General features: G+C 37.1%; 2 protein-coding genes across 3 annotated transcripts in view; both read right to left on the bottom strand.

Moving 5' to 3' along the window:
• Nucleotides 1-21,160, bottom strand: prrc1 (proline-rich coiled-coil 1). Of its 2 annotated transcripts, none has more exons than NM_001007060.2 (9): nucleotides 21,083-21,159; nucleotides 18,076-18,178; nucleotides 13,097-13,486; nucleotides 9,942-10,084; nucleotides 9,761-9,863; nucleotides 8,110-8,273; nucleotides 7,594-7,697; nucleotides 4,728-4,830; nucleotides 1-1,233 (listed from the first exon to the last, which is right to left on the bottom strand). In NM_001007060.2, exons 2-9 carry the CDS (start codon nucleotides 18,164-18,166, stop codon nucleotides 1,024-1,026), a joined length of 1,308 nt encoding a protein of 435 aa, NP_001007061.2. In that variant the 5' UTR covers nucleotides 18,167-18,178; nucleotides 21,083-21,159; the 3' UTR covers nucleotides 1-1,023. The 2 variants fall into 2 exon arrangements, with proteins under 2 accessions (NP_001007061.2, XP_005155630.1); XM_005155573.5 differs by having other exon boundaries at nucleotides 86-1,233; nucleotides 18,076-18,173; nucleotides 21,083-21,160.
• Nucleotides 21,161-24,327: 3,167 nt separating this feature from the next.
• Nucleotides 24,328-26,669, bottom strand: part of megf10 (multiple EGF-like-domains 10) — a 92,467-nt gene continuing 90,125 nt past the window's right edge. Inside the window, exon 25 of the mRNA NM_001423788.1 lies at nucleotides 24,328-25,851. Coding sequence (NP_001410717.1) covers nucleotides 25,691-25,851 — 161 coding nt within the window. The 3' untranslated portion in view covers nucleotides 24,328-25,690. The remainder of the gene's footprint in view (nucleotides 25,852-26,669) is intronic.

Here is a 26,669-nt window from a genome sequence, read left to right as displayed (position 1 = left end):
TAAAGTAAAATTTTAATGCATGAAATGACAAAATAAGCATACACCAATAAAAAAGGAAATTTAAAAAAAGGAAAATAGAACATGATGCTTTACAAAATGTTTTACTCATCTGCTGGTCAAAGGCACATCTGTAAAATGCCATGAAATAAAATCATCCACAGTTGTTCTAGAAATATAAACATATAAACAGTTTAAAGGCAGTTTACACTTTTCAATAACTCCTTCAGTCCATGACAGCTTTGGCTTTGACAGCAATCATTTAGTATATATGTTCATGTGCTACACAACAGCTGTCAACTCAGAGGTCATGCTCAGGTGTGCCCTGCGTCACTCTGAGTGAATCATCGGAAACACCTATCCATAGAACATATATAGTCAGGTTTTTTTAACGTAACAACATTTAAAGAAGTTGGTTTGTTTACATATGCAGCAAAGCTGGTGATTCTCTTAATCTGAAAGCAGTAAACATTAGCTAACATAGACCTGCTGTAGGTATAAAAGAAACAAACGTGCAGACACACTTCTGTAACGGCAGTTCAGCTAAAGAGAAATGCTACAAAATGAACTCCAAACCGTAACATCAAAACAATATATTCACAATGTTAAGAATTTTAGCTATCCTTAAAATCCTCCATGTATTTGATTGTAAACTTAAACGAAAGTGTTATACATTGGCATACAGAAAGTCATCATTTCCTTGGTGAGATATGAATATTCTAAAGGATGTCACTCTGTATGAAATTAGATCATGACGCACAACACGCGTTTCATATTCAACTATTTACATCAGATTGGGATATTGTGGTCAATTTTTAATACCAATCCAACTCGAATGCAATCAATGGAAAAAATATTCAATCAATAATTTAAAAGTTAGATTACAGTTATACTGCCCTGTAACTGGTTTATTTCAGACCTGAAGCCAAAACTCATGATGACACATGAAAAAAAGACACAGAACACCTCGAGCTGGAAGTGTGACGTTGTAAGAATCTGTGGTCTGTAATTAATGGCATTCGTCATTCACACTGTCCTGGAGGGCAAACGTAGTTTGTACATGCCAGCCAGAGCTTTGGCGGCTGAGTAGATCATCTGTCGGCGAGACATTCCCGTGAAGGCCTGATGCCAATCTGTGCGGCTGACATTGGGCACATTTCTCTCCAGAACTTCCCCAACAGTCACTAGAAGACCAGACCAGCGGAGGTTGTAATCTGGAGGAGTCAGTGACTGCGCCTGCAGGAAAACAACAAAAGAAAGTTTAAAGCGTGCTTCACAAGCCAATCTACTACACATATTTCACTTCCATGTTATATACTGCTTAAGAACTAAATTATGAAACATTATGCAGTTTGATAGGTAGTAATAGCAACCCGTGCCCTGGAATGTAAGTGGGGAGAAAAAAGAAAAATAAATAAATTAGAGGTCTTTAGAATTACAAAGACGGTATGTCCAGCTATAGGAGGGCTCCTAAATCTGCCAGGGCTGATCACCTCCGTAAACTGATAAAAAAATAATCATAACAATTCTAGATTTTTATTTAACACCATGGCTAAATTAACAAATAATCGGTCATCTTTGGAACTAAGTGTCCCACCGCAACTTGGTAGTGATGACTTTCTGAAATTTTCAGTGATAAAATAGAAGGCTTCAGACAGAAAATAGAAGATGTTAAACTTTCTGCACCGGCTTATCCTTCAGATCCAGTAAATATTCCACTGAATCAAAATAACCTACAGTACTTCAAACTCATAGAACAGGAAGAGCTAGATAAAATTATAAATAGCCCTAAATCAGCTACATGTATGTTAGACCCAATTCCAACAAAATTACTGAAAGAACTGCCACCTGTATTAGGAGAAACCTTAAGCCTAATATTAAGAAACCACAACTGGACCCCAGCAACCTAGCTAATTATAGGCCTATTTTAATTGTCCACTCATTTCTAAAATATTAGAAAAAGTCGCTTCTGCGCAATTATGCTCCTTTCTGCAAACGAACAATGTTTTTAAACTGTTTCAGTAAAGTTTCATTTCTCATCACAGCACATAAACCGCACTAGTGAAAATAGCCAATGATTTACTCTTAGCTGCTAACCGAGGGTGCATCTCGTTATTAGTTTTACTGGATATTTGTGCTACATTTGACAACGTTGACCACAATATCCTTACAGACCGCTTAAATTTTGCAGGTGTCCTGGGACAAGCTATACAATAGTTTAAGTCATACTCAGCTGACCGTTAGCAGTTTGTAAATATTAATGTAAAGCAGCCTTCACAAGTCAGCCCAGTAAAGTATGGAGTGCCTCAAGGATCAGTCTTAGGCTCTTTGCTGTTTACAATACACAGAAGACATGGGATCAGATTTCACGGCTATGCAGATGATACTCAATTATTTATTTAAACTAAACCTGATGAGATGTCTGAACTGTCTAAGCTAACCGAGTGTATTAGAGATGTTAAAGACTGGATGACCAACAATTTTCTTCTCTTAAACTCAAGAAAAGACAGAATTATTACTCATTGGGCCTAAATCCTGTACACAGCAGATCTCACAACTCGACCTGCAATTATCGAGTTGTGAGAAATATTATTAGTATTATTAGGGATACAAAGTTAACGTTAGCTCTACAATAAATAATATATATAATTCTTTCATCTAAGAAATATTGCCAAGTTATGAAGTATGCTATCCATCTCAGATGCAGAAAAGCTAGTTCATGGCAACTGAGCCGAGGTTCGAACCAGCGACCCAGCGACCTTCTTGCTATAAGGCGACAGCACTACCTACTGAGCCACTGCCCCGCCTCTAAAAAATATAATTACTGTAAAATAAAAATATTGCTGAATAACAGGAGTGTCACAATTTATCATAAAATAGGATAAAACCGCAACAATATGATAATTTAACAATATATTATGATCAAATATTTCAATGTTATTAAGCGATGCTACAATAGTTGTATATGAGATAAGCCTGCGAATATAACTTTTTATTTGATAAAGCTTCATTTGTGTATCTTGAAATTAATAAAGTTATTTTTTCCCTCTTTAGAACATGATCGAGCCTTTAATTGTCATTTATAAGGCATTTGCGAAGCATTGAAAGTCCTCACTTTAGATCAGGTAGAAGCAATTGCTGATGAGAGATCACCAGCACGAAACCAGGAGCTTTTATTAATTATCACAGTTGACCACTTCCAGTTCTTCAGGTCATCTATCATGCTAAATACATTTTAGGGTTCTTCTATAATGTTGCTCTGAGCAATCTGATAAAACGCATGACATATTAAAGCATCTTTGGTGTTTGGTGACACTACTGGCATGGGTCATGATGAAGTACGTCAAAGTTTTATTCATACCACTCACATACATTCTATAAAAACATACTTTACTTATTGTCATGAAGCACATTAAAACTTAATTTTGCTAACTACTCAAGTATTGAGTAGGTATTGAGTTGGGAATTTCAGATGCAGCCAATGACCAGTAGTTAGTATTGGTTATTTATTTATTTATTTGGTTAACATTCCTTGTAATATTTGGCAAAATGCAAGAACACACATCAGCAAAATATATAACACTGACTGTTCTTGTGGTTTTTGGATATCGGGACTTTAACAGTAGCTGTTAACATCCCTACTTATTTTGCAAAGCCAATGAGAATGCTTGCTTAACATTTAAGTACTCTAGTTTAATGTAAGCTCGTTCACATTTAAGTTTAGTCTGTATCCATGTATGAATTTTTTTATAACTCCATTTCATAAATATTGAGCTATATCAAGTCTGCATAATTAAGAGCGTGGCCAATTGAGTGACAGCTAGGTCTCGCTGGTCGCAGTCGCTTCACCTCAGCTGATTCCGGCTGATTAGCTGCTGAACTCGGCATATTCATCGTATTTTTGCGTTGTTTTATGTGGCTTTACAGAGTCAGTTGCTTTTTGAGCATGCTATGGCATGCTGTGTGCACTTATTTGTGCCCACAAACCATTCATGTGGCCTTCGTTTCCCAGGTTAGTAAAATTTTATGCCTATATACCATATCTACAAATGTATTTGTTTTATTTGAGATCATTTATCATTTACATTTTTCTTTAGAATTTGAATGCACTCCAGAATCTGATATATTGATTAGCTGTAGGCTCTAGAACAGTCGTCTGAAATGTTGTCATACAGTGTTATGCTTAGATTTCATAAATAGCCTTGCATTTACTAACACAGACTATATTTTAAGTGTTTGGAAGTTTTCCTATTGAAAAACATCATAAGAACAATGTTTAGTGGCTCAATGTACTACGACAGTGTTTTTAAAAGACTAAACACTTTATTGATATAGTGTACAACCAATTACATGGGATCAGAAAACAAGTTTCTACCAAAGAAAAGTAAAATGCTAGCAGGCATCTGTTACTACACTCACGCTCCGCCTCTTTGCCTATGTTTGGTTTCCCCTGGTCGGTTTGCGTGTGCAAACAAAATGGCGATGGTTGGCCACGCCTACTTGTAGCTTCTTTTGCATTCTTTAGAAACCTATATGGGTAAGTCACGGATACTACGTCCATTTCTATTACAGTCTATGCTTCTTGCACAATCACGTTATGTGCACTTTGGGGAAATGCACATGGAGTGTTTGTAACAATTTTAAGAGCCAAGGTGCATCATTATCGGGAAACCCAGCCTGAACAGTATTCATAAGAAAATGAGTGTGTTGCAGCAGATATGATGTTTTACCTGCTGTACATGCTCAAGGGCCACAGGTGTAGCCTGGGTGAATGTCTCAATGTGAATCCCATATCCAGGATCATCCAAGATCAGACAACCTATATCAAACCACCTGGTGGAAAACATGCATGGTTATTTTCTATACTTTGAAAGCACTATGATATGATATTCCTCAACATGAAGCACAGCTGTCATCTGCGTGTCTTTGCCTACTTTCTACATATACCCTTTTTCAGTTTTATTTACCATTAAGTTTTTTTCATAAGATGATCAATGTGAATGCTTCATTATGTATTGCGTAACAAACTAAGCTATAGATGATCTGTGCTTCTTTTGTTTAAGTAGCAAAAAATATGACATTCATTTTAACACCACAAGTTTCTATTACAAAAGTTACATAAAAGACAAACCAAATATATTTAACATTTAGTTAAGCATAAGTGTCTCGATAAAGGTCAAATGCAGGAATCAAATATTGCCCATTAAGGCAGACATACACACAGAAAATTCTGATGGTGGGAAAATGTTCATGCAGACATCATGAGTGAAAATTTTAAGACCTAGCAAATTCCGAAGCAGTAGAGATGAAATTCCATGCAAACATGGACAGAGGAAACATTGTTTTCTTTGCTCTCATTTGCTTTCATTGATTATGACGGTATTGTGATTACTACTCTAAAATATGTTATTTTTTTCAGTGGACACATTACATTTTATTTTAAGAAGCATATGAAATATTTTGGAACAGTAAACTTATCAGGCTATTTAATTAAAATAAATCATAGACCTATCATTCATTAAAAAAACACAGATTTGATAGATCAGAACTTGAAAAAACGTCTTTGAATATTACTCTTTTCTTTGAATATACAGTAAGCCACTGCACTGTTCAGGTCTATAGTGTGTTTGGATGTTTAGAAATGGAATAACAGAAATTTTTTGTGGTTTTAAATCCTACACTTTTCCAAACTGCAGTCAAAGCTTGAAACTGTTTATCGTCCCATGCCTACACCTGATCTTCAAGTCAGTGTGAATTATTAAGCAAAGTGTGTTGTAAACTATCATCTCGGACACCTCATACAGGGCTTGCTGTTTGGTGACTTTATCCTCCTGATAGGCGAACACACACCTTTTGACTTCAAGCGGACTGATCACATAGTTTAAAATGTAAAAAACATGAACAAGAGCTCACAAGCTACTTGGCTGTGCTTGTAAATTCCTCTATCAAAGTACGAGCCATGACCATGATCGATGGTTTAAGTGCAACTTCTTCCGATAGACAAAAATAAAAACAATTGCGTACAAGCTTGTACGGCAGCAAAAAATAAAAATAATAAACATCGCACCATGATTACGAATGGGTAAGGTTTTAACGGTAGAACTACTTTTATCGATACCACTTATCGGTTCGGGACTTTAACAGTTATCTGTACTTTATGTAGCATTTATGTACAAAACTAAAAACTAATTGAACAGAATTAACAATCCTTTTTTTAATTATTATGTTTTTAATGTAAAACAAAACCAATAACTGTAAATTAACCAATAACTGTAATTTTTTTTTTCCTGTAAAAGAATGTACAATGGTTTGAGGGACAATGACTCTCAGTTGTTCATAATTTCTTAATATGCATAGTTTATTATTAGGCTATTCATAGGCTATATTTGTAAATACAGCTGATGTAAAAACATTTCTAATGTTTAAGATTTATTTAGGCTACTGCAGAAAAAATGCTGTTTTCATTGTAACCGAATGTGTGTGTTTATTTAACTGTTAACGTGATTGACTGCTGGGATAATGATGTGGATGATGTAACGGTGTAACGTTACGGTTACTAGCTAGGCAGTCAAAAACTTTTGTTACTTTTCATTGCAGTCAATGCACTTTAAAAAGATATTTTCACTTAGCCAGCTTCCACTTATACAAGAAAAACAACTTGCTGCAGTATTGTTGCAACGTGCATTGTCGTTGTCCATTCAGGAAATGCAGCCCGTTTGGTTCACTCTGCAAGCTAGGTGTGTGCGTTTGGCACAAGTCTCCACTAAGTGCGTGCGCACAGCTTAGAACTCTAAAGGCTTTTATACTTGACGCGCTTGTCAGAAAACACAAGCATTTCTCATGCGAGATGGCAATTGAGCAAATGAATTTCAAATATTGCAAATTAGAAAAGGTCGGTCAGTTATATCACGCTACTGTAAGTAATGTTTATTCAGCAATAATTCTCCAGTACTGATAGCAAAACTGTTAACGTCAGATCTTTTCGATACCTCTGCCTTTTATGATGTAGCACCGATACCGATAAAGTACCAAGTTTCGGTACCCATCCCTAACCATGATCCAGCTTTCATATTCCCATGCTTCTTGAAAATACTTCAGGCATTTGGATTTAAGGCCTGGAAAGTGCTTAAAAACAAACACAGGTCCTTGAAAGTTCTTGAATTTGAAATCAAATTAGTTTATGGTGTTATTTCTATGATTGTACTCAATTGTCAAAAACAGAACAAAAAAAAACTGACAAACTCTTAAATTAAAAATCTTAAATTTAAATCTTGTACAAAAACACTGACAGTTAATGCACATATTATCAATATTTCAGAAACCACATTTAAATATTACCAGTATTGAATATTTAACATATTTTATTAAAGTTCTTTGAACATTTTTGAAAATGACATTTGTAACAAATATAATGTGTAAGTGAAACAGTCAGTACCTTAAGGAAATACACATGCTGGGTGCGAATTACAAAAGTGCTTGATTTAAAGCTAATGGTGCTTTAAGAATGTCTGTTCAAGAAAGTTTGGGAACCGTGGTTTAAAGTGATGTTTTTACATTTGTGCATTTCAAGTTTTGTCTCAAATTGACTTTTCTTACTTGTCTGGAAAGAGTTCAGCGATGAAGTTTTCCACAGAGACCACAGGCTGCTTCTCATGAATAACAGCAGCACGGCGAAGACTGTCAATGCGCTCCTGAGCTCCCTAAGACACCCATGCAAACTTCAGATTAATATATGTGCTTATATATCATTAGTTGCATGACTAAGTTTCCTACAGTTGTAAACATTTAGACGTTGATAGACACTTTAAGAGGAGAATCTTCCCAAAACTGAAAATTCAGTTATCACTTTGTCACAAACCTGTTTGATTTTCTTTCTTTGGCTGAAAGCAAAAGAAGACATTTCCAAGAAAGCTGGAAACATGAAACCATTGACTTCTATAGTATTTTTTTTCCTACTATGGAGATAAGCGGTTACAGGATTTTGGCTTTCTTCAAAATAACTTTTTTTCATGTTTAACAGGATAAAGAAACCTATAAAGGTTTGGGACCACTTTAGGGTGAGTACATTTTAAGATTTGGGTGAATTATCCTTTAAAAAAGAAGAATATTTACCTTGACCCCTGCAGCATATCCCACTGGCTGTGGGGCAATGTTGGACTGACCGGCTTCTCCTGTCACCATGGCCAAACCAAACACCTCCTGAAATGCATCCCGTACCGCTGCCACCTTCACTTCCTTATCTGACGTCACAACAATGTCCACATCTCCTCCAGATTCTTACAAACACAAACCATTAAATAATGACATATAAACAAGAAGTGCATTTTCAACATCCTGTTCCTACAGCATTTCTCAACTTAGCGATGTAAACATACTCCGAACAGAAGAACCATAGAAATGAAATGCTTTAAGTTTTGTTTTGTTTTTTGCAAATATAGCGGTGGACAGATTTTTGAGATCAAATAAAAAAAAGTGGGGAGCCATTATCGGCATTAACATGCTGCGTTAACGTGAGACTCTTATTGCACGATTGAAAAAATATATATCGCCGTTAATCTATTCTCAAAGTTGGGTTGAGCGCTGGATCTATTCTATGCAAGGTATGATGACTTTCACCTTGATATTTTAGCGCGGATGTATACGTAACCAGTGAGCCATCTGACAAAAAAAAAGTGCACTTCTGAATCAAATCAGCAAGATGCCCTTCTGGATCTTACTTCGAAGACACTACTTACTACATTTACATAGACATCAGTAATGTAGTCTTTTGCCCTAATAGCCAATAATATAATTAAGGGTTTTACATGAAGTGCTTTCATGTAAAAGTTTCCTGTAATTTTGGGTGACTTTAACTGCAGTTTGGCAGTTTCACCTTCACTCACGAACATTTCATTCATGCCCCCGTGACAAACTGGGGTATTAGACGCAAATAAGGAGTAAGGACTGGTGAGAGACTTATGGAAATTAATAACACATGGCGAATGGAAAGAAAAAAAACTTCCGCATTTTGCTTTGTGTGTGTGTGTGTGTGTGTGTGTGTGTGTGTGTGTGTGTGTGTGTGTGTGTGTGTGTGTGTGTGTGTGTGTGTGTGGTCCTTTACTGACAGCCATGTGTGTGGATCTTGTCGGAAAATTTGGCTAAAAGTCCAACATGACGGTAATCGTTTGATCGTGGTGTTTACTTCAATAATGCCACTAATATATGCATACTCCACATCTTAGTTCCATTTCTGTTTGGTTCAGTTATGACTTTAGTCGGATTTAGGTAATCAAAAATAACGGTTTCGAGCTTATGTAGACCTACAGTTCAAAATTGATGTTTAACCGAATAAACAGTTTGTAAACACAAGTACATCTTATTGAACATCATTTATTTTCATCACCAATTATCATAGTAGAACAGTCTCTCAAGCAGTTTGTGATGCATTTTGGAAACAGGAGATGAGCCCCTGGTCTAATGCGCCACCTGGCTTGAGAAACCCATTCTCAAAGACTTACTTTTAGTCAATATTTGGGTAGCACACATAATCTGAATGCCTTCGTCAGAATTCAAATGAACAATTTTAATCTGGATTAATTCCTAGATTACAGTGCGATTAATCTAGATTAAAAAATACATCTATGCCCACATATAATAAAAACTTAAGTAAAATTCACATAAAATCAAACTGAATTTGTCATTAAACCATCTTCGTAAATAAAATAAAATAAAATTCTCTTTTTATCAACAATATAAATCTAAACACCAACATATCATTACTCACTGATATAAGGTGCCATCCCAGGATCCAACGTGGTGATCATGGACTCCACAGAGTGTTTGGTTTTATCCAAGACGGTCTTGACCATTGGGTTTCCAGCAACACCCTGTGATTAAAACACATCTGGATCAGGACATGTTAAGCACACGTATACCTAGCCTTAAGTATACACGTGTGCAGTTACCTTGATGAAGCCCCATAATCCACCAGGTGCGTTGCTGTCCGGAGTGACTCTGGGATCTTCAACATCCTCAGGAAATGTAATGGGTGAGCTGACATCTAACCCTCCAGACACTGGCTGCTGCATCATGGGATTAGTAACAATCCCTGTAAAAACATTTTCTCATCAGCATTGATAATATGGGGAGAAGCAGTGGCGCAGTAGGTAGTGCTGTCGCCTCACAGCAAGAAGGTCGCTGGTTCGAGCCTCGGCTCAGTTACCATTTCTGTGTGGAGTTTGCATGTTCTGCCTGTGTTCGCCTGGGTTTCCTCCGGGTGCTCCGGTTTCCCCCACAGTGCAAAGACATGCGGTACAGGTGAATTGGGTAGGCTGAATTGTCCGTAGTGTACGAGTGTGTGTGAGAACGTGTGAGTGGATGTTTCCCAGAGATGGGTTGTGGCCGGAAGGGCATCCGCTGTGTAAAAACTTGCTGGATAAGTTGGCGGTTCATTCCGCTGTGGTGACCCCGAATTAATAAAGGGATTAATCTGACAAGAAAATGAATTAATGAATGAATGATTGATAATATGATATTTAATTCCTATAATGAAGCTAAGGGGTTAGATCTGGGCCCGAAATCATCCGTCATGTCCTTATGTAGTGTAATATTTTAAAATAATTTAGAAGTGGCAGTCTTTAGTGATTATCTAGTATATCCGTTTAACCTCAAAATGTTCAATTATGTATCAACAAGTTTACATCCCGTGTTCACTCAACAGCTAAAAAATAATGCAGGTTAGCTTACTCATTTCTGCTTTCTTCCCACTTAATAACTGAAAGTCTGTTGTAGTCTATAAAGGATGAGGAAGGTCTCAGATTTCATCAAAAATAACTTAACCTATTTAAGCGCACCGGCACTATAGTTGCCGAAGTTCATAGTTGCCCTTTTCCTTTTATAAGTAATTATCTACAAGTTGTATGTTTAATTTCTCAATGTCAAGCAAGAAAACAACCAAATAAAAGATTTTAAGAAAAAAAAAATAATTGATTTAATTTCTGTCACATAACTTCCTACAACTTCCTACCCCTTATTCCAGGAGGCAAAATGGATGCAAGCCCTCCCAAATAAAGCCAATTTTCATCATACTAAAATGTTTTTTTGTTCACAAATGTACAGTTGAAGTCAGAATTATTAGCCCCCCTGAATTATTGGCACCCCTGTTTATTTTTTCCCCAATTTCTGTTTAATGAAGGGAAGATTTTTTCAGCACATTTCTAAGCATAATAGTTTTAAAAACTTATTTCTAATAACTGATTTATTTTATCTCTGCCATGATGACAGTAAATAATATTTTACTTAATATTTTTCAAGACACTTCTATACAGCTTAAAGTGACATTTAAAGGTTTAACTAGCTTAAAGGGGCTAATAATTTTGTCTCAAAAATTGTTTTAAAAAAATTCAAAACTGCTTTTATTCTAGCCGAAATAAAACAAATAAGACGTTCTCCAGAAGAAAAAATATTATCAGACATATTGTAAAAATTTCCTTGCTCTGTCAAACATCATTTGGGAAATATTAAAAAGAAAAAAAAAATCAAAAGGGGGGTAATATTTCTGACTTTAACTGTGTATCAATATAATCATAAAGGTCTCTAGAGTTGTCCAAATAAAGAAAATCCTTCAAGAGATCTAAAGTTTTTGTATACTTTGTCAAATGTTTAATTGGCAACTACAGCTGCCGGTGGGGAAATACCTTGGTCGCGCTTGATCAAATCTATTCTTAAAATGTCTTAAAATTATGTGTGGGAATTCAGGTTGGATTTTGTGTAATTTATTATTTTCTAATGCATCCCACTCGTTTAAAATGTAAATGTTGATAAAAGGTCTCATCTCTGAAAGAGGAATTTGGCATTTGTTCACTACTTGCTTCAAAGCATCTTTAGCAGCTGCATCAGCTCGCTCATTTCCTGAAAGCCAGACAAACCCAGCAAAAACTGATGCGATTTGTAATTGAAAATTAGAGATTTCTTTTGTTGGGCATTTTCTATATACTCTAATGATAAAAGTAAAGCGCGGGCTTCAACCCGCCACATCTGAAATCTACCCGCATTTGAATTATTAGACCGCTTGTTTATTTTTTTCCCCGATTTCTGTTTAACCACGAGAAGATTTTTTTCAACATTTCTAAACATAATAGTTTTAATAACTAATTTCTAATTTCTGATTTATTTTATCTTTGCCATGATGACAGTACATAATATTTGATTAGATATTTTTTAAGACACTTCTATACAGCTTAAAGTGACATTTAAAGGCTTAACTAGGTTAATTAGGTTAACTAGGCAGGTTAAAGTAATTAGGAAAGTTATTGTATGATAATGGTTTGTGCTGTTGACAGTCGGGAAAAAATATAGCTTAAAGGGGCTTATAATTTTGTCCCTAAAATGGTGTTTAAAGAATGAAAAACTGCTTTTATTCTAGCCGAAATATAACAAATAAAACTTTTTGTCAGAAAAAAAAAAAAAAAATTTTTTTTTTGAAAAAATATTGTCAGACATATTGTGAAACTTTCCTTGCTCTGTTAAATATCATTTGGAAAATATTTTAAATTAATAAAATATTTAAAATTTAAATTAAATAAAAAAAATCAAAGGGGGCAAATAATTCTGACTTCAGCTGTATATGTAACTCTTTAATTGATCTTTTTGACACACTTTAAGACAAATAGATGAATTCTTTGTGATAGATCATTTTCAGGGGGTTCATATCAAATGGTTGTCTAATTTTAATAATAATAAATGTGTTTATGAACATAAATTGATCTGTTGAAAGCAGATGTTTTGAGTTAGAATGCTAAATGTTCTCCTCCTATTCAAATTTTACACTGAAGGGTTCTTGCCACATAATTGCTCCCCATTCAAATACAATTTTCTTGAAAAAAAAAATCAAAAACCTGGAGAAAATATAAGCAAAACATGCTCATGTAGGACGCTACTAACAAGGCTACATGCATGAAAACATTTTTAAAAACTTGAGCACAAATGGATTAATCTGTGTTTTGAATATAAATGATCGTCTCAGCGTTTAGAACAACATGAGTGTGATTAATTAATAACATCATTTTCACTTTTGGGTGAACTAACACCAAGCGAGCATTTTTTAAACGTTGAGTGTTACCTGGCATAGGTGAGGCACTGGAGAAACTGGGCATCAATGGCGTCTGAGGTGTGCGCCCTGCATGGCCACGGGTGATGTCATATCCTCCGCTAACAGAGAAGCCAGTGGTGGGAGGGCCCATTGGAGGGGCAGAGAGAACCGGGCCCAGAGGGGGACCGGTGCTGAGTGGAGGACCGGCAGCTGGAGAGGCAAATGAAGCACTAGGGATGCCATATGGACCACTCAGACCCAGCGGAGATGATATTGAGCTGAGAGGGAGAGGAGGAACAGAAGACTGCATGGGTGGCAGCGTGGAAGTTAAAGCCACTGAGGGAACAGGGCTGGAAAAATCTCCTGGGGTAAAAGCAGAGATGCCAGAAGGACTAGGGACAGTTTGAGGACGAGTGGCACCTAAAAACAAGAAAAGTGAGATGCATGTGTAAGAGGCCATATTATCATATGCATTTGTTTATATGACAAAACTGACTCAAGAAGGTCCATACTGACTCCAAAGGCAGATACTGATAAGATCGGGGCCTGATATGTGGACTTTGGGGGTTTTATGATGTGGTCACATGTTGATTGGTCAGTTTGAATGTCTCAGCATTTGGCCTTTAGTCACATGGTCAAGAAAGATACAAAATAGGTGTAAAACTATGCTCTTTTCCCTTTTCCTGGCCTGCTTCTCTCCTGCTCTGCTCCTCTCCTCCTCTGGAGTCTATCTTCTCTGACTCTACTGCAGTCAGGCTAACTTCTGGGCCTGCTCTCTTTGTCTCTCTCTCCCTCCCCCTGCGTCTCTTCGTCTACCTCTGGTAACTCTAATTTTACATTTAAGCTGGGTACTATTAATATCATATGTTTTATCGCTTCATATTTTATCATTTTATGCAGTTATTTTAAACTTAATTCAGTTGTAACCATCCAGAATTATTGACATTAAATCATCTCATTTTCAAGTATTTGTGAAATACTTTTGATTTAACATCAACATTTAATTGTTCCATATTGCAATACAATACAATCACATAATATCAACGCTCTCCCACATTTTAAGCTATTAATACTGCCCTTCATTATTTCCATTTATGGTCTAAAATTGCAGAAAAATGGTTTGACCAGAAATGTAGTTTTTTACCATGCTGATAACTTTGTCGCCCGGCAGAACTACATTTTGAACCGCTGTGGTTAAAACCAATTCTTAAACATGCATGAGACAGGGATGTGACAAAAAGCAGTGTGATCCCATGGGAATAATAAGACACTTGTGCTGTATATTAATGAAACAGTTAATAGCCTAATATTGCATCTTAGGCCCTGTTTACACTAATGCGTTTTAGTTTTAAAATGCATAAGTTTCACTAAGGCCCTGTTTACACTAATGCGTTTTCGTTTTAAAACGCATAAGTTTTGCTACGGTTACGCCATCCGTCCACACTACGCTGGAGTTTTCAGGCGCCGAAAACGAAGCGTTTTGGAAACCCTGGAGAGCCCGTTTTCATTCTGAAACGCTGCTGCTCCGTCTCAGTGTGGATGGGGAAAAACGGAGACATCTGAAAACAGAGGCGGGGCTGCCGAGATTCGCTAACTGATTGGGGCTTTTGTGTCATTGCGTATCCTTCTCTTATTTGTCAAGCTCCTATCACATGACTATAACACATGGCTTTAATGCTACCGGAAGACTTCAGACCAGCCTTCACTGTAAACAACAACATGGATTGGACACAGAAATGGGAGCACTGTTTGCACTGTTGTCTGTTTTAGGCGCCATTGTACACTTATTTATTTGTTACATTTAGTAACAACTCGACCTCATCGTCTGTCCACAAAAATACCTCTCTTGCTTTTTTTCCATTGCGTTTATTGTTTAACCGGTGTTTGTTGACTAACAATAACCAAATGCCAAGCGAGACACATGCTTCCTGTTTATACTAGAATGCGCATGTCCAGAGTGCGCGAATGGTCATGTGATACATGTTTTTGGTGGTGTGGTGTGGACGGAGATATGTTCAGAAACACTAGGTGAAACGATAGTGTGGACGCGGATCGTTCTTATCTAAAACGCCGTTTTAAAACTAAAACACACTAGTGTAAACGGGGCCTTAGTCTTGGTAGATGGCACATAAATATGTTGCAAAAAAAATAAAACTATGTATTCTTGGGTTGTATCTTCTTGACAAATCTAAAGTTATACATAGTTTTCCAAAAACCTAAAATAACTTTTTTTTAAATCTATATTATGTAAAGACACATTTCCAAGTTTGCTTGAGGTTTTTGGGGTGAACGCCATGCCAGCTTCTATAGATGATTTAATGGCAATAAAAAGTATAGTGGAGGTTTATTCCGGATAATTTATTTTTGCTGAAAACTGTACAACTGTATTTGGATTAACATTGTTAAAAATGGTTTCAAAAGAATAAACTAAATTAAATAAATTTCTCATAGAATTAAAAACAACACAATCCAACTGAACTTTCTTCATAAGTGCTTTAACAAATATAAGATGTAAGAGGATATTTGATAAGAGGATAATCGATCTAATTTTTTCAGGACACTTTTTCAGTTACGTTCCCAATGTGTCACATGACCCCGCTCTCTTAACTTAGCAGCCACATCTGATCTCTGGTCAACGAGGACGATGGAGTCATTCTTGAGCCTTACTTTGCACTACATTGACGATGATCGAAAGCTGCACCAGAGATGCCTGTAGATGGCATATAAAACTTGTCCTTGAACTACAGGAGCAAAAAAAAAGTTTAAATAAATAAAATAATCATTCATTAATTAAAAGTAATTAAAAGTATTAAAAATTAAGTAAAAATGTTCAATCAATCAAGATTTAGATTTTAGACCCTATGAGAGGATCTTCTCCATGTATTAAAAATATGTATGTCATCCTGCAGTGACAGATTCTACAAGGGGTAAAAACAATCTGATCCTACCTGTTGGAAAACGTGTAGAAGTTTCTTTTACCAACATTAGGGCTAATTTCATGAAGTTTGTTTTGGGGTTTTTTCAATGCAGATCTCATTCTCTTTACTTATTTTTTATTAATCTATCAACAAATTGTTGGTTTCAGATGCGAAGGAGGTTTTTTAGATGCGAAGGAGGAAATAAACTGTGATTTCCAAGACAGTTTATTTCCCGAATTGTAATTCCCATCAGGGCAATAATGCAATTTGACTTCCAGTAAGTTCTGCTTAGGAGGGCGCCATGGTGGCGCAGTGGGTAGCACGATTGCTTCAAAGCAAAAAGGCCAACGGTTTGAGTCCAAGCTGGGTCAGTTGGCATTTCTGTGTGGAGTTTGCATGTTCTTCCTGTGTTCTGGTGGTTTTCCTCTGGGTGCTCTGGTTTTCCCCACAGTCCAAAGACATGCGGTATAGATGAACTGAACGAGCTCAATTGGCCATAGTGTATGGGTGTTTCCCAGTGTTGGGTTGCGGCTGGAAGGGCACCCGCTGCGTAAAACATCTATGCTGAATAAGTTTGCGGTTCATTCCGTTGTGGCGACCCCTGATTAATAAAGGGACTAAGCTGAAATGAAAATGAATAAATGAATGAAGTTCTGCTTCGGGGTGGGGTGGTGGCACAGTGGGTAGCACTGTCGCCTCACAGCGAGAATATCACTGGTTCAAGCTTTGGCTGGGTCAGTTGTCATTTCTGTGCGGAGTTTGCATGTTCTCCCCGTATTCATGTGGGTTTCCTTCGGGTGCTCCGGTTTTCACCACAAGTCCAAAGACATGCTATAGGTGAATTGAGTAAGCTAAACTGTCCATAGTGTATATGTGAATGAGAGTGTATGGGTGTTTCCCAGTGATGGGTTGCAGTTGGAAGGGCATCTGCTGCAAAAAACATATGCTGGAAAAGTTGGCGGTTCATTCCGCTGATGCGACCCCTGATTAATAAAAGAACTAAGCTAAAAGAAAATAATTGAATGAATGTTCTGCTTATCTTAAAACATTATATTAAATCTCTAAATATTGCAAACATTTTTACATGTTCAAATCTAACCTTACCCCATCATCACATGTAGATTGATAATGTCACTGCAGCAGGAATAAATTTTTTGCAATTATAATAGATTTAAAAAGAAGATGCACTAAAATACGTTTTAGCAAATATTTAAGTCTTCTCCACTGAGAGGTTTGAAAGTGTTAGGTGCACAGAAATATACACACGTTTGTCAGATGTAAACAAATACATCAAAGAATATCAAGTTATTTTTGAATATGATTGTGTTGGTTTTCCTTTTAATCAGATTATTTCAGGTATATACCCATTCCATGCTGACTGAAACTTCATCTACCCAAGCCAAATGAGACTGATCTAGGAAGAAGTTTCAGTCCGAGTCAATCATTTGATTACCAATAAATTACTAAGAAGTAAACAACATAATTTTCAACATAATTTTCTGTAAATATTACATATTGTTTATCTACGATTGCACTTTAGAACTTATACCTATATCCTGCACTTGCTGCTATTGCATTGCTGGTTAGACCTCAACTATATTTAGTTGCCTTGTACTTGCAAGCTGAAGTTGTTTTGAATAATGTATTGAACATATTGAATAGACTGTACCAAGATTTGTATTAAGTTTATTTATCTGTTACTACTATTGTATTTTAATGTATTTTGTAATATTGTATAACCTTTGTTTTAACCTCTTTGACAATGTTTAAAATTAAAATTGTTAAAAAATGAATAAATAAAAAATAAATAATAACCTGAGTCCCTGACCAAAAAATATCTTATGGCTATATGAAGTGCACGTCTCTCTTAACTAGGTCAGAATTTTCCTAGATGTCTGCTTACATTGATAATTGAGTATGACTCCCACGTTTGAATCAAACTACATTTGTGCAACCATGTCATGATGTCCATGTTTAAACGTTATACATTCAAAGCTTCCATTAAGTGAGTTTGTGTGCATAATCAAAGATGAGCCACTGCCTTCACTGACAGTAAATACACAGAAAACAGCATAGCGCATTGGGCATTACCGCTGGTGAGTGGTGGAGGACTGGCAACCACTGTAGATGGAGGTGGAGGGGTAGCGGGTGGTGTGCTCTCTATACCACTCTCTTCCATCATCTTCACTCTGTTCTGCGGGTAATGAAGATGTTAAAACATCAAGAAGCTGCACAGTTTAAATAAGATGCTATAAGAGTGCTGCAATCTATTCATAAACTTAACAGTGTTAATAAATATGACAAGTAAAAATACAGCATAATGAACATACAAATCATCATTTGATTAAACTGAATAATCCAAATGATATTGTTTCTTAGTACTTCAATCTATTCACTCAGTAAAACAGCTAAACATTTCTAAATTAATATAAATTTACTTGGGAAGACGTTTTCAAAATAAAGTATGCACAAGTTGTGCACAATTAAAGTAAATGCATGTAGAAGCATTGTCATAGTCCCTCAAGCGTGTCCTGGGTCTTCCCCGAGGCCTCCTCCCGGTGGGACATGCCTGGAACACCTCCCTAGGTAGGCGTCCATGAGGCATCCGAAACAGATGCTTGAGCCACCTCAGCTGACTTCTCTCTATGTCTCCCGGGTGTCAGAGCTCCTTACCCTATCCATAAGGGTGCGCCCTGCCACCCTGCGAAGGAAACTCATTTATATCTGAGATCTTGTCCTTTCGGTCATGACCCAAAGCTTATGACCCTAGGTGAGAGTAGGAATGTAGATTGACTGGTAAATCAAGAGCTTTGCCTTTTGGCTAAACTCCTTCTTTAGCACAAACGACCGGTACATCGACCGAATTACTGCTGCCACTGTACTGATCCGCCTGTCAATTTCACGCTCCATCCTTCCCGAACAAAACCCCAAAATACTTGAACTCCTCCACCTGGGCTACCGTTCCACCTCCCGCACAAGCTCTGGCTCCTTCCCTTCCAGAGAGCTGACATTCTATGTCCCAAGAGCCAGTTTCTGTGCCTGACGATCGTGTTGTCGTGGTCCTAACCTTCGACCATCACCTGTTCCACAATGCACCGGCCCCTTACGGCTCCCCCTGCAGGTGGTGAGCCTGCAAAAGGATGGTCCAATGTTGCACCTTCGGGCTAAGCCTAGCTGGGTTCCGTAGGAAAAAAAGCAGCCACTAGTCGCTCTCATATGAGCCCCAACCTCAAGCCTGGCTCCAAGGTGGGGCGCTGGCTGCGCCACACTGGGCGACGTCACTGTCAATGATGTTTTTGTACTCATAAGGTGTTTTTGAACCAAACTTAGACTGACCTGTCACCTAAAACCTTTTTGCATTGGGTAACCCTACCAGGGGGGCGAAGCAATGGTGCAGTAGGAAGTGAGGTCGCCTCAATTCAATTCAATTCAATTCAGCTTTATTTGTATAGCGCTTTTACAATGTAGATTGTGTCAAAGCAGCTTCACATAAATGGTCATAGTAACTGGAACAGTGTGGTTCAGTAACTGGAACAGTGTGGTTCAGGTTTTAGTGTTTAAGTTCAGTTCAGTTCAGTTTAGCTCAGTTCAGTGTGATTTAATCATTACTGAGAGTTCAAACACTGAAGAGCCAATTCATCGATGCGTAGCTCTACCAATCCTGAACCTTGCGAGGCAGTGGCGACAGCGGAGAGGGAAAAAAAACTTCACCTGATGGGAGTGAAGAAAAAAAACCTTGAGAGAACCAGACTCAGTTGGGCATGACCATTTTAATTTCTCCGCTGGCCAAAAGTCTTGTGCAGAACTTCATTCGCCGTGGTTTAGGCTGGAAGATGGCAAGAAGGTCTCTGGTTCGAGCCTTGACTCAGTTGGCGTTTCTGTGTGGAGTTTGCATGTTCTCCCTGCGTTCGCGTGGGTTTCCTCCGGGTGCTCCGGTTTCCACTACAGTCCAAAGACATGTGGTACAGGTGAAGTGGGTAAGCTAAATTGTCCGTAGTGTATAAGTGTGTGTGGATGTTTCCCAGAGATGGGTTGCAGGCTGGAAGGGCATCCGCTGCGTACAAACTTGCTGGAAAAGGTGGCGGTTCATTCTGTTGTGGCGATCCCGGATTAATAAAGGGATTAAGCCGACAAGAATATGAATGAATGAATGAATGAATGAATGAATGAAACCCTACCAGGGGCATTTAGCCCCGACAACATAGCTCTTAGGATCACTCAGGCACTCCACCACGATATGCTGTTCATGGCACATATTGTTATTGTTAAAATAAATCTGTTAATTTTGATGCATTTTCCAGAAAACAATATGCATTGTTACTTTGTTTCTCAAGTAAAGTTATCTTAACTTGATTGAAACTCAATTGTTTTGTTTTTACGTTTTCACAGGAAAACAATTAGGCGAGGAACACAGCCACATGAAACCTTTCCCTGAGATATGTACTAAAACATAACCACATCACAGTTAAAGTGTAAACCAGCAGTAGTCAAACACTGCACAGAAACTCATCCCTGCCATTAGCAGTTTCCTGTCTAATGAGGACATCCGGAACTGTACGTTCATAACAAATATCAAGACATTTGCTCCCTAAGGTATTTAAATGAATTTGTTATGATTGACGATGTCATTTAATTAAATTCATTATATAAATATGACTACTAATAAATTATTGAAAGGACTAAAAGCGTTGTAGTTTTCATAATGTTAGTATTAATGTCTAAAAATCTTCTTAAAATATAAATCATCAATTATTAAGCTGGTAATGCACCAAATTGTATTATGGAAGTAACGTTCAAACTCAAGAGTACGCGTTGAGACGACATCATAAACTCAGTTGATCACTCACTGATTTATAAGAAAATGATTACTGTACAGACATATTCAGTGGTTCACATTAGGAGCGCAAATTACTCCACGTCACATTTAACTTGTATTACTTACAATCTTTAATTCACTGGTTTCTCATTCAAGATCTAATGTATTGAAGTAGTAGTGATCAGCTCAGATATCTAATGTCTTTGTTATTCTAGCTTTTAGCAGCAACATTTCATGCAGACAACACAATTTAATCTATTATTGAAGAAGAATCATAGTTACCTGATGCGATCAAAACCGAGTATAATGTTGAAACGGGAGCAGCTGAAGTGCGAAATACAGTGGACACGGCGGCGCTCTGATGACGTCACGCAGTGCCACGTCTGAAGCTGAGACGTGCGATTCAACAAAACAGTTTAGAGTTTTTATAATGTAGCAGCAAATAATTTAGAAGCTGTTAAGAAGTTGTAGAAACACCACACAAAACGGTTAAACAAAAAAAAAGCAAAACAAAATGGTAACATCGGAAGTCACAAAGACTGACTCGTTTTAGCGAATCGGCTCTTTTGAATCATTCATTTTGACTGAATTTTTTTCCAAACTGTTCTTCTCACACTAGAGCAGTGGTAGGGAACCTATGGCTCTGGAGCCACATGTGGCCCTTTGACCTCAAATGGCTCTGCAGCGAGCACCACTTGAAAGTATGTGGCTCTCCAGCTGTTTTCCTTCAATAATATTTTATCGTTTAAAAAATTATAATCATCACTAGAAATCAGTTTCCCATCGAAAATACAATTACAATTCCCTCTTTATTGTATTTTTACAGCAAAATAATAAGAACTCTGTTAACAATAAAAGGACGGGCTTCATTCATGGACTTGCTCAACATGTGATGCTTCACATTTGTTTATTTTTGAGTTGTGCATGGACATACACGACTTTGTTTGGACAAAAAGATTTTGTTTAAACCTGTGTTATTTATAGTAGTAACCAGTGGTGTAAAGTAAGTAATTACAAATACTTAAATTGCTGTAATTAATTACTTTTCTCAGGAATTGTAATTTACAGAGTAGTTTTAAAAATGTGTACTTTTTTCCTCTTACTTGACTACATTTTTAGTGCTGTATCAGTACTTTTACTTCACTACTTTCCTTCAACCTGCAGTCACTACTTTATTTCTTCTTTGTCTATGAGGATTAGAAAAATCAGTCCTGTAATTCCTGTCCAATCAAATCACACATAAAAGGTAAATCGCCTCATGATGAACTACCTCAAGACATGGGCGATTTATAAATGCAGCAAACTGTTTGGAAGCATTAAAATTGGCCAAGAAGATTTTCAAAATCAATATCAGTATTTGACGTCAATAGGATGTTGGTTTAAGATGTTGGCTCGACATTGGTTTTTGGTCACTTTCTAACACGACCTAAAATCAACCAAATATCAACGACATTTAATGTTAGACATCAAAATAACGTTTTCCTTAGATGCTGGCTAGACATTGAATTTTGGTCACTTGATCTTACAACCTAAATTTAACCTAATATTAACGTCCTATGATGTTGTGTGCCTGCTGGGCAATAACTAAATGCACTACAGAATGTTACGTTTACACATACACACATCCACAAGTTACATGTAAATGCATCAGCTTTTCACAGCATAATACTCACTACTCTTGAGTAAAAGTTCTACTTTTTACTCATACTTTGAGTAAAATTTACAACAAATACTTTTACTCCACTTGCACTACATTTTTAGGCAAGTAATGGTACTTTTACTTGAGTAAGATTTTTCAGTACTCTTTCCACCACTGGTAGTAACACAGTAGCAAATGCATTTTTAAAGAGGTATTTTGAGATAAACATACATCCAAATGGCTCTTTATTAAAAAAAGGTTCCTGACCCCTGCAGTAAAGAAATAGCGTGTAAAGTTGACGTTTTACCATGCACACAAGCAATTTTCTGTTTCATTGTGTTATGACAGAAATGAACGAATATATTTACTACATTGTCCTTAAAGGCATAGTTCACCCAAAACTAGAAATTTACTTAGTATTACTCAACCAACCTCAAGTCCAAACATGAGTTTCTTGTTTTTATTATGAGGTACTAATGCATCAAATAAACTCTTTAAAGAAAACTTTTCAGATGGTCATGGTGGAAAAGCTCTTCTTGTTTATTGAACTCTCTATAAATAGGAAACTATGGCATCCTAAAATAATTTCTTAAATTCTTGGGAGGAATGGTTCTATGACAGGGGTGGGCAAACTCGGTCCTGGAGGGCCGGTGTCCTGCGTAGTTTAGCTGCAACACTAATCAAACACACCTGAACATGCTAATCAGAGTCTTCAAGATCTCTAGAAATCTATAAGCAGGTGTGTGTGATTAGAGTAGGAGCTAAACTGTGCAGGACACCGGCCCTCCAGGACCGAGTTTGCCCACCCCTGTTCTATGAAGAAACTTTACCGTTCAATACTTTTGCATTTAAAATAGATTCCATTTTTAAAGGTAGTTTAGATTTTTAATATAGTAAACTCAAGGGGGAAAAATATATTTAAACTTTTAACTGAAATGTTCTTTGAATAACAAGGTCTATATTGAAAGTTTTTTTTTTACCTTGTTTGATGCATTAGAACAATGGTGTCCAAACTCAGTTCCGGAGGGCTGGTGTCCTGCATATTTTCCCACATAGCAAAATTTCTCTAGCCCAGTTCTGGCCCACACAATCAGGTTTTGCTTGGCCCACATGCCACAGTGAATTACGGTACATGATTGGACCAAATCTGGCTTCCAGACAAGGGCCAAACACAGACCATATCTGGGCCAAGTCTCAGCCAAGTTAATAACTCATAACCAGGCCTGAACTGGGCCAGATAGGTTGGTGTGTCGTGATTGCAATGAAATTGATAAATCCATGAAGCGTTGCGCTTTAGGCACACTATGGGCATTCTTTTTCTCAAAGTGACCTGATTGGTAGAATTTTTTTTTACTCAAAAAGTATTTTAATGTATTTTAAATGTGGGTCAAGACTGGCCAAACTCACGTTGCCCACATAACAATTTTTAAAATCTGGGCCAAATACTACGTTTTACATCTGGCCCAAATCTTGTGTGCCGCCTTAAAGACGGTGCCACCTCTGCCAAACCCGGGCTATGTTTGGCCCACATGCTGTATGCCAGTGCCGGATGAATGCCTGCTGTCCCAGCTCTATGCCAAATCTGAGCCAGAATTCTTTGCTACTATTTCCAACCCTAATTAAACACACCTGAACCAGCGAACCAAGCTCTGTCTAGGTATACCAGACTTCCAGGCAGGTGTTTTGGAGAAAGTTAGAGCTAACCTGCATGACACCGCACCTCCCAGAACCGAGTTTGAACACCGCTGCATTAGAACCTTCATTTATTATTTTTTTTTAATCGAAATAATTGTGTGAATAACAGCATTAAAAGTTCTTAGGGTAAAGGGTAGACAGAGAAGAAATGCATTTTTCATCCTTTATTTAAAGAGATGACACTTTGCACAACTTTTTAGATTTTTTTTTTACATTTATTAAAAAAAATCATAAGAAAAGCAAAACAAAGATACAGTTTTAAGATATATACATAAAACACTCATACACACTTGGCTGCTTTTGGATCAGCATTATTAATTACTTCATTGTGTGGAATTCATTCATTCATTTATTTTCTTTTTGGCTTATTCCCTTTATTACTCTGGGGTCGCCACAGTGAAATGAACCGCAAACTTATCCAGCATTTGTTTTATGCAGCAAATGCTCTTCCAGCTGCAACCCATCACTGGGAAACATCCATACACACTCATACACTACGGACGATTTAGCTTACCCAATTCACCTGTACCACATGTCTTTGGACTTGTGGGGGAAACCGGAGCACCCGGAGGAAACCCACGCAAACACAGGGAGAACAAGCAAACTCCACAGAGAAACGCCAACTGAGCCAGCCACCTTCTTGCTGTGAGGGGATTGTGCTACCCACTGCGCTACCCACATGCTGCCCCATTGTGTGGAATATTTAGAGTAAAATAATAATAGTAATAATAATAATAATAATAAAAATAAAAAATCTATGGAAAACATATTATAGGTCCAGTCAGTTGGACGGGATGACTCTTCGCTGTATGTCCTGCTTTAAACAATACTAGTCAAGTTACAAAGGAATTTATGAGAATGTAAATTTGAAAGAATTGGTACTATGTACAGTTTTATACAATTAAAGTTCAGGCTCAGAGTGCTTTAAGACATATGAATGTATGTCGTAAATACTCCAGATTTATTTATATCAAACTGACCCATCTCGTCGTCATCTTAAAGATGTTTTTCTTTGCAAAAGTCCAGCTTTAGCTTACTAAAAACTAGAAAGTACTACACATTATAAAGTATCTGCCCTTCGTTTCAATGTAAAAATGATGTTAATGTTGACATACGTGACTGTAAACTATATTTATGGGTGACTGTCAATATAAATACAACACTAATGATGCTTTATAAGGGCATGTCAACCTTTGGTAAACCTGAAATGTTTTCGGACAATCTGATTGCAATAAACAGTACTAATATTCGAAATATTATAAGGAAGAAAAAACAACAGAAATTGAAATCTGACATACTTGATCAGAAACACGGAGGATTGTCTGGGATTTGTGTGATGTGTTATTATAAAAGAATGGAATGATATGCTTGAATGAATTACAATTATTAGCGTCCTCCTCTAAAACAATCGTTCTCTTGTTCCTCACAGAATACTGGGTAAGACTATGGCATTTTGAATATGTAAGCCAGACGTGATTAAGAACTTTTATAATGTTGAATGACATTCAAGACAGCAATAAACACAGTAATGGTCCATTAATGAAGTTTGCGAGTGTTTATTTGCTGTCCTCTGTGGGTGATGGGCTGCTGTCTCTTGTAGGCAGTAGGTCATAATGACATGGAATGTGACTATTCTTTGGTAAGTCATATGGATCTTGACAGAATGGCCCGTTGCAGTTGTTGTTTGTAAGTGCCTGGACAGAACTGATGGTTGGCTCTAGAAAGAGAAAGAATACAAAAATGTCATCATTTTTAATAACAATAAAAGGCTCATGTGCATTATATATATATATATATATATATATATATATATATATATATATATATATATATATATATATATATATATAGCAATATCACACGAGTAGCAGAGCGATATAGGTGTATATCGGCACTGGTGGGAGGCGTGCATTGGCACAAGACCGCATGCCAAGTGCCTTAGTGCCCCCACCAGTGCCGATAAACAGCCATATCGCACTGCTACGAGTGTGATATTGAATTTATACAACAGTTGAAAGGTATAATCGTGGATATAAAAACAAAATTAAACATGGAGAGTCTCAAAAAAGCCTTTTGTATAAGGAACTACTTTCTTCCGCGTTGGATTCAAATCATGAGCTGACAGTTAAACAGCTGAGCTTTTTGCTTGCTGTATATGGGCGGAGTAATACACAAAGGGTAAAGAGGCTGTACGGGTGCTGATATTACTCAAATATATCACGGCTAGCAGCCAATCAGATTCGAGAACCAAACAAAACTGTTGTATAAATAAATAGCCACAATTCAGAATTGGGCTTACACACTCATACACCACAGACAATTTCGTTTATTCAGTTCACCTATCTACTGCATGTTTTTGGACTGTGGGGGAAACCAGAGCACATGAAGGAAACCCACACAAACAAGGGGGGAACATGCAGGACATGAACCAGCGAATTTAATAACTCCTATAGTATAGAAACAAGTAAAGTGTGAGTAAATAGTGAGTACATTTTAATTTTTAAGTTAACTGTCCTTTTAAGGCCTGTGACTGTA

The sequence above is a fragment of the Danio rerio genome, chromosome 10 (assembly GCF_049306965.1).
Source record: "Danio rerio strain Tuebingen ecotype United States chromosome 10, GRCz12tu, whole genome shotgun sequence".
In the NCBI taxonomy this organism is placed as follows: Eukaryota; Metazoa; Chordata; class Actinopteri; order Cypriniformes; family Danionidae; genus Danio; species Danio rerio.
The sequence above is the reverse complement of the archived record's forward strand: the minus strand, read 5'-3'. Positions and strand labels throughout refer to the sequence as shown.

What these genes read in the sequence shown, in the direction of transcription:
- prrc1 (XM_005155573.5), bottom strand. Translation starts at nt 18,166, where the DNA reads ATGATGGAAGAGAGTGGTATAGAGAGCACACCACCCGCTACCCCTCCA. An exon ending in CAGTGCCTCACCTATGCCAG is followed by an intron (nt 10,085 to 13,096) that starts GTAACACTCAAC and finishes ATGTTTTTACAG; the next exon opens with GGATTGTTACTAATCCCATG. An exon ending in GATATGCTGCAGGGGTCAAG is followed by an intron (nt 7,698 to 8,109) that starts GTAAATATTCTT and finishes TGGGTGTCTTAG; the next exon opens with GGAGCTCAGGAGCGCATTGA.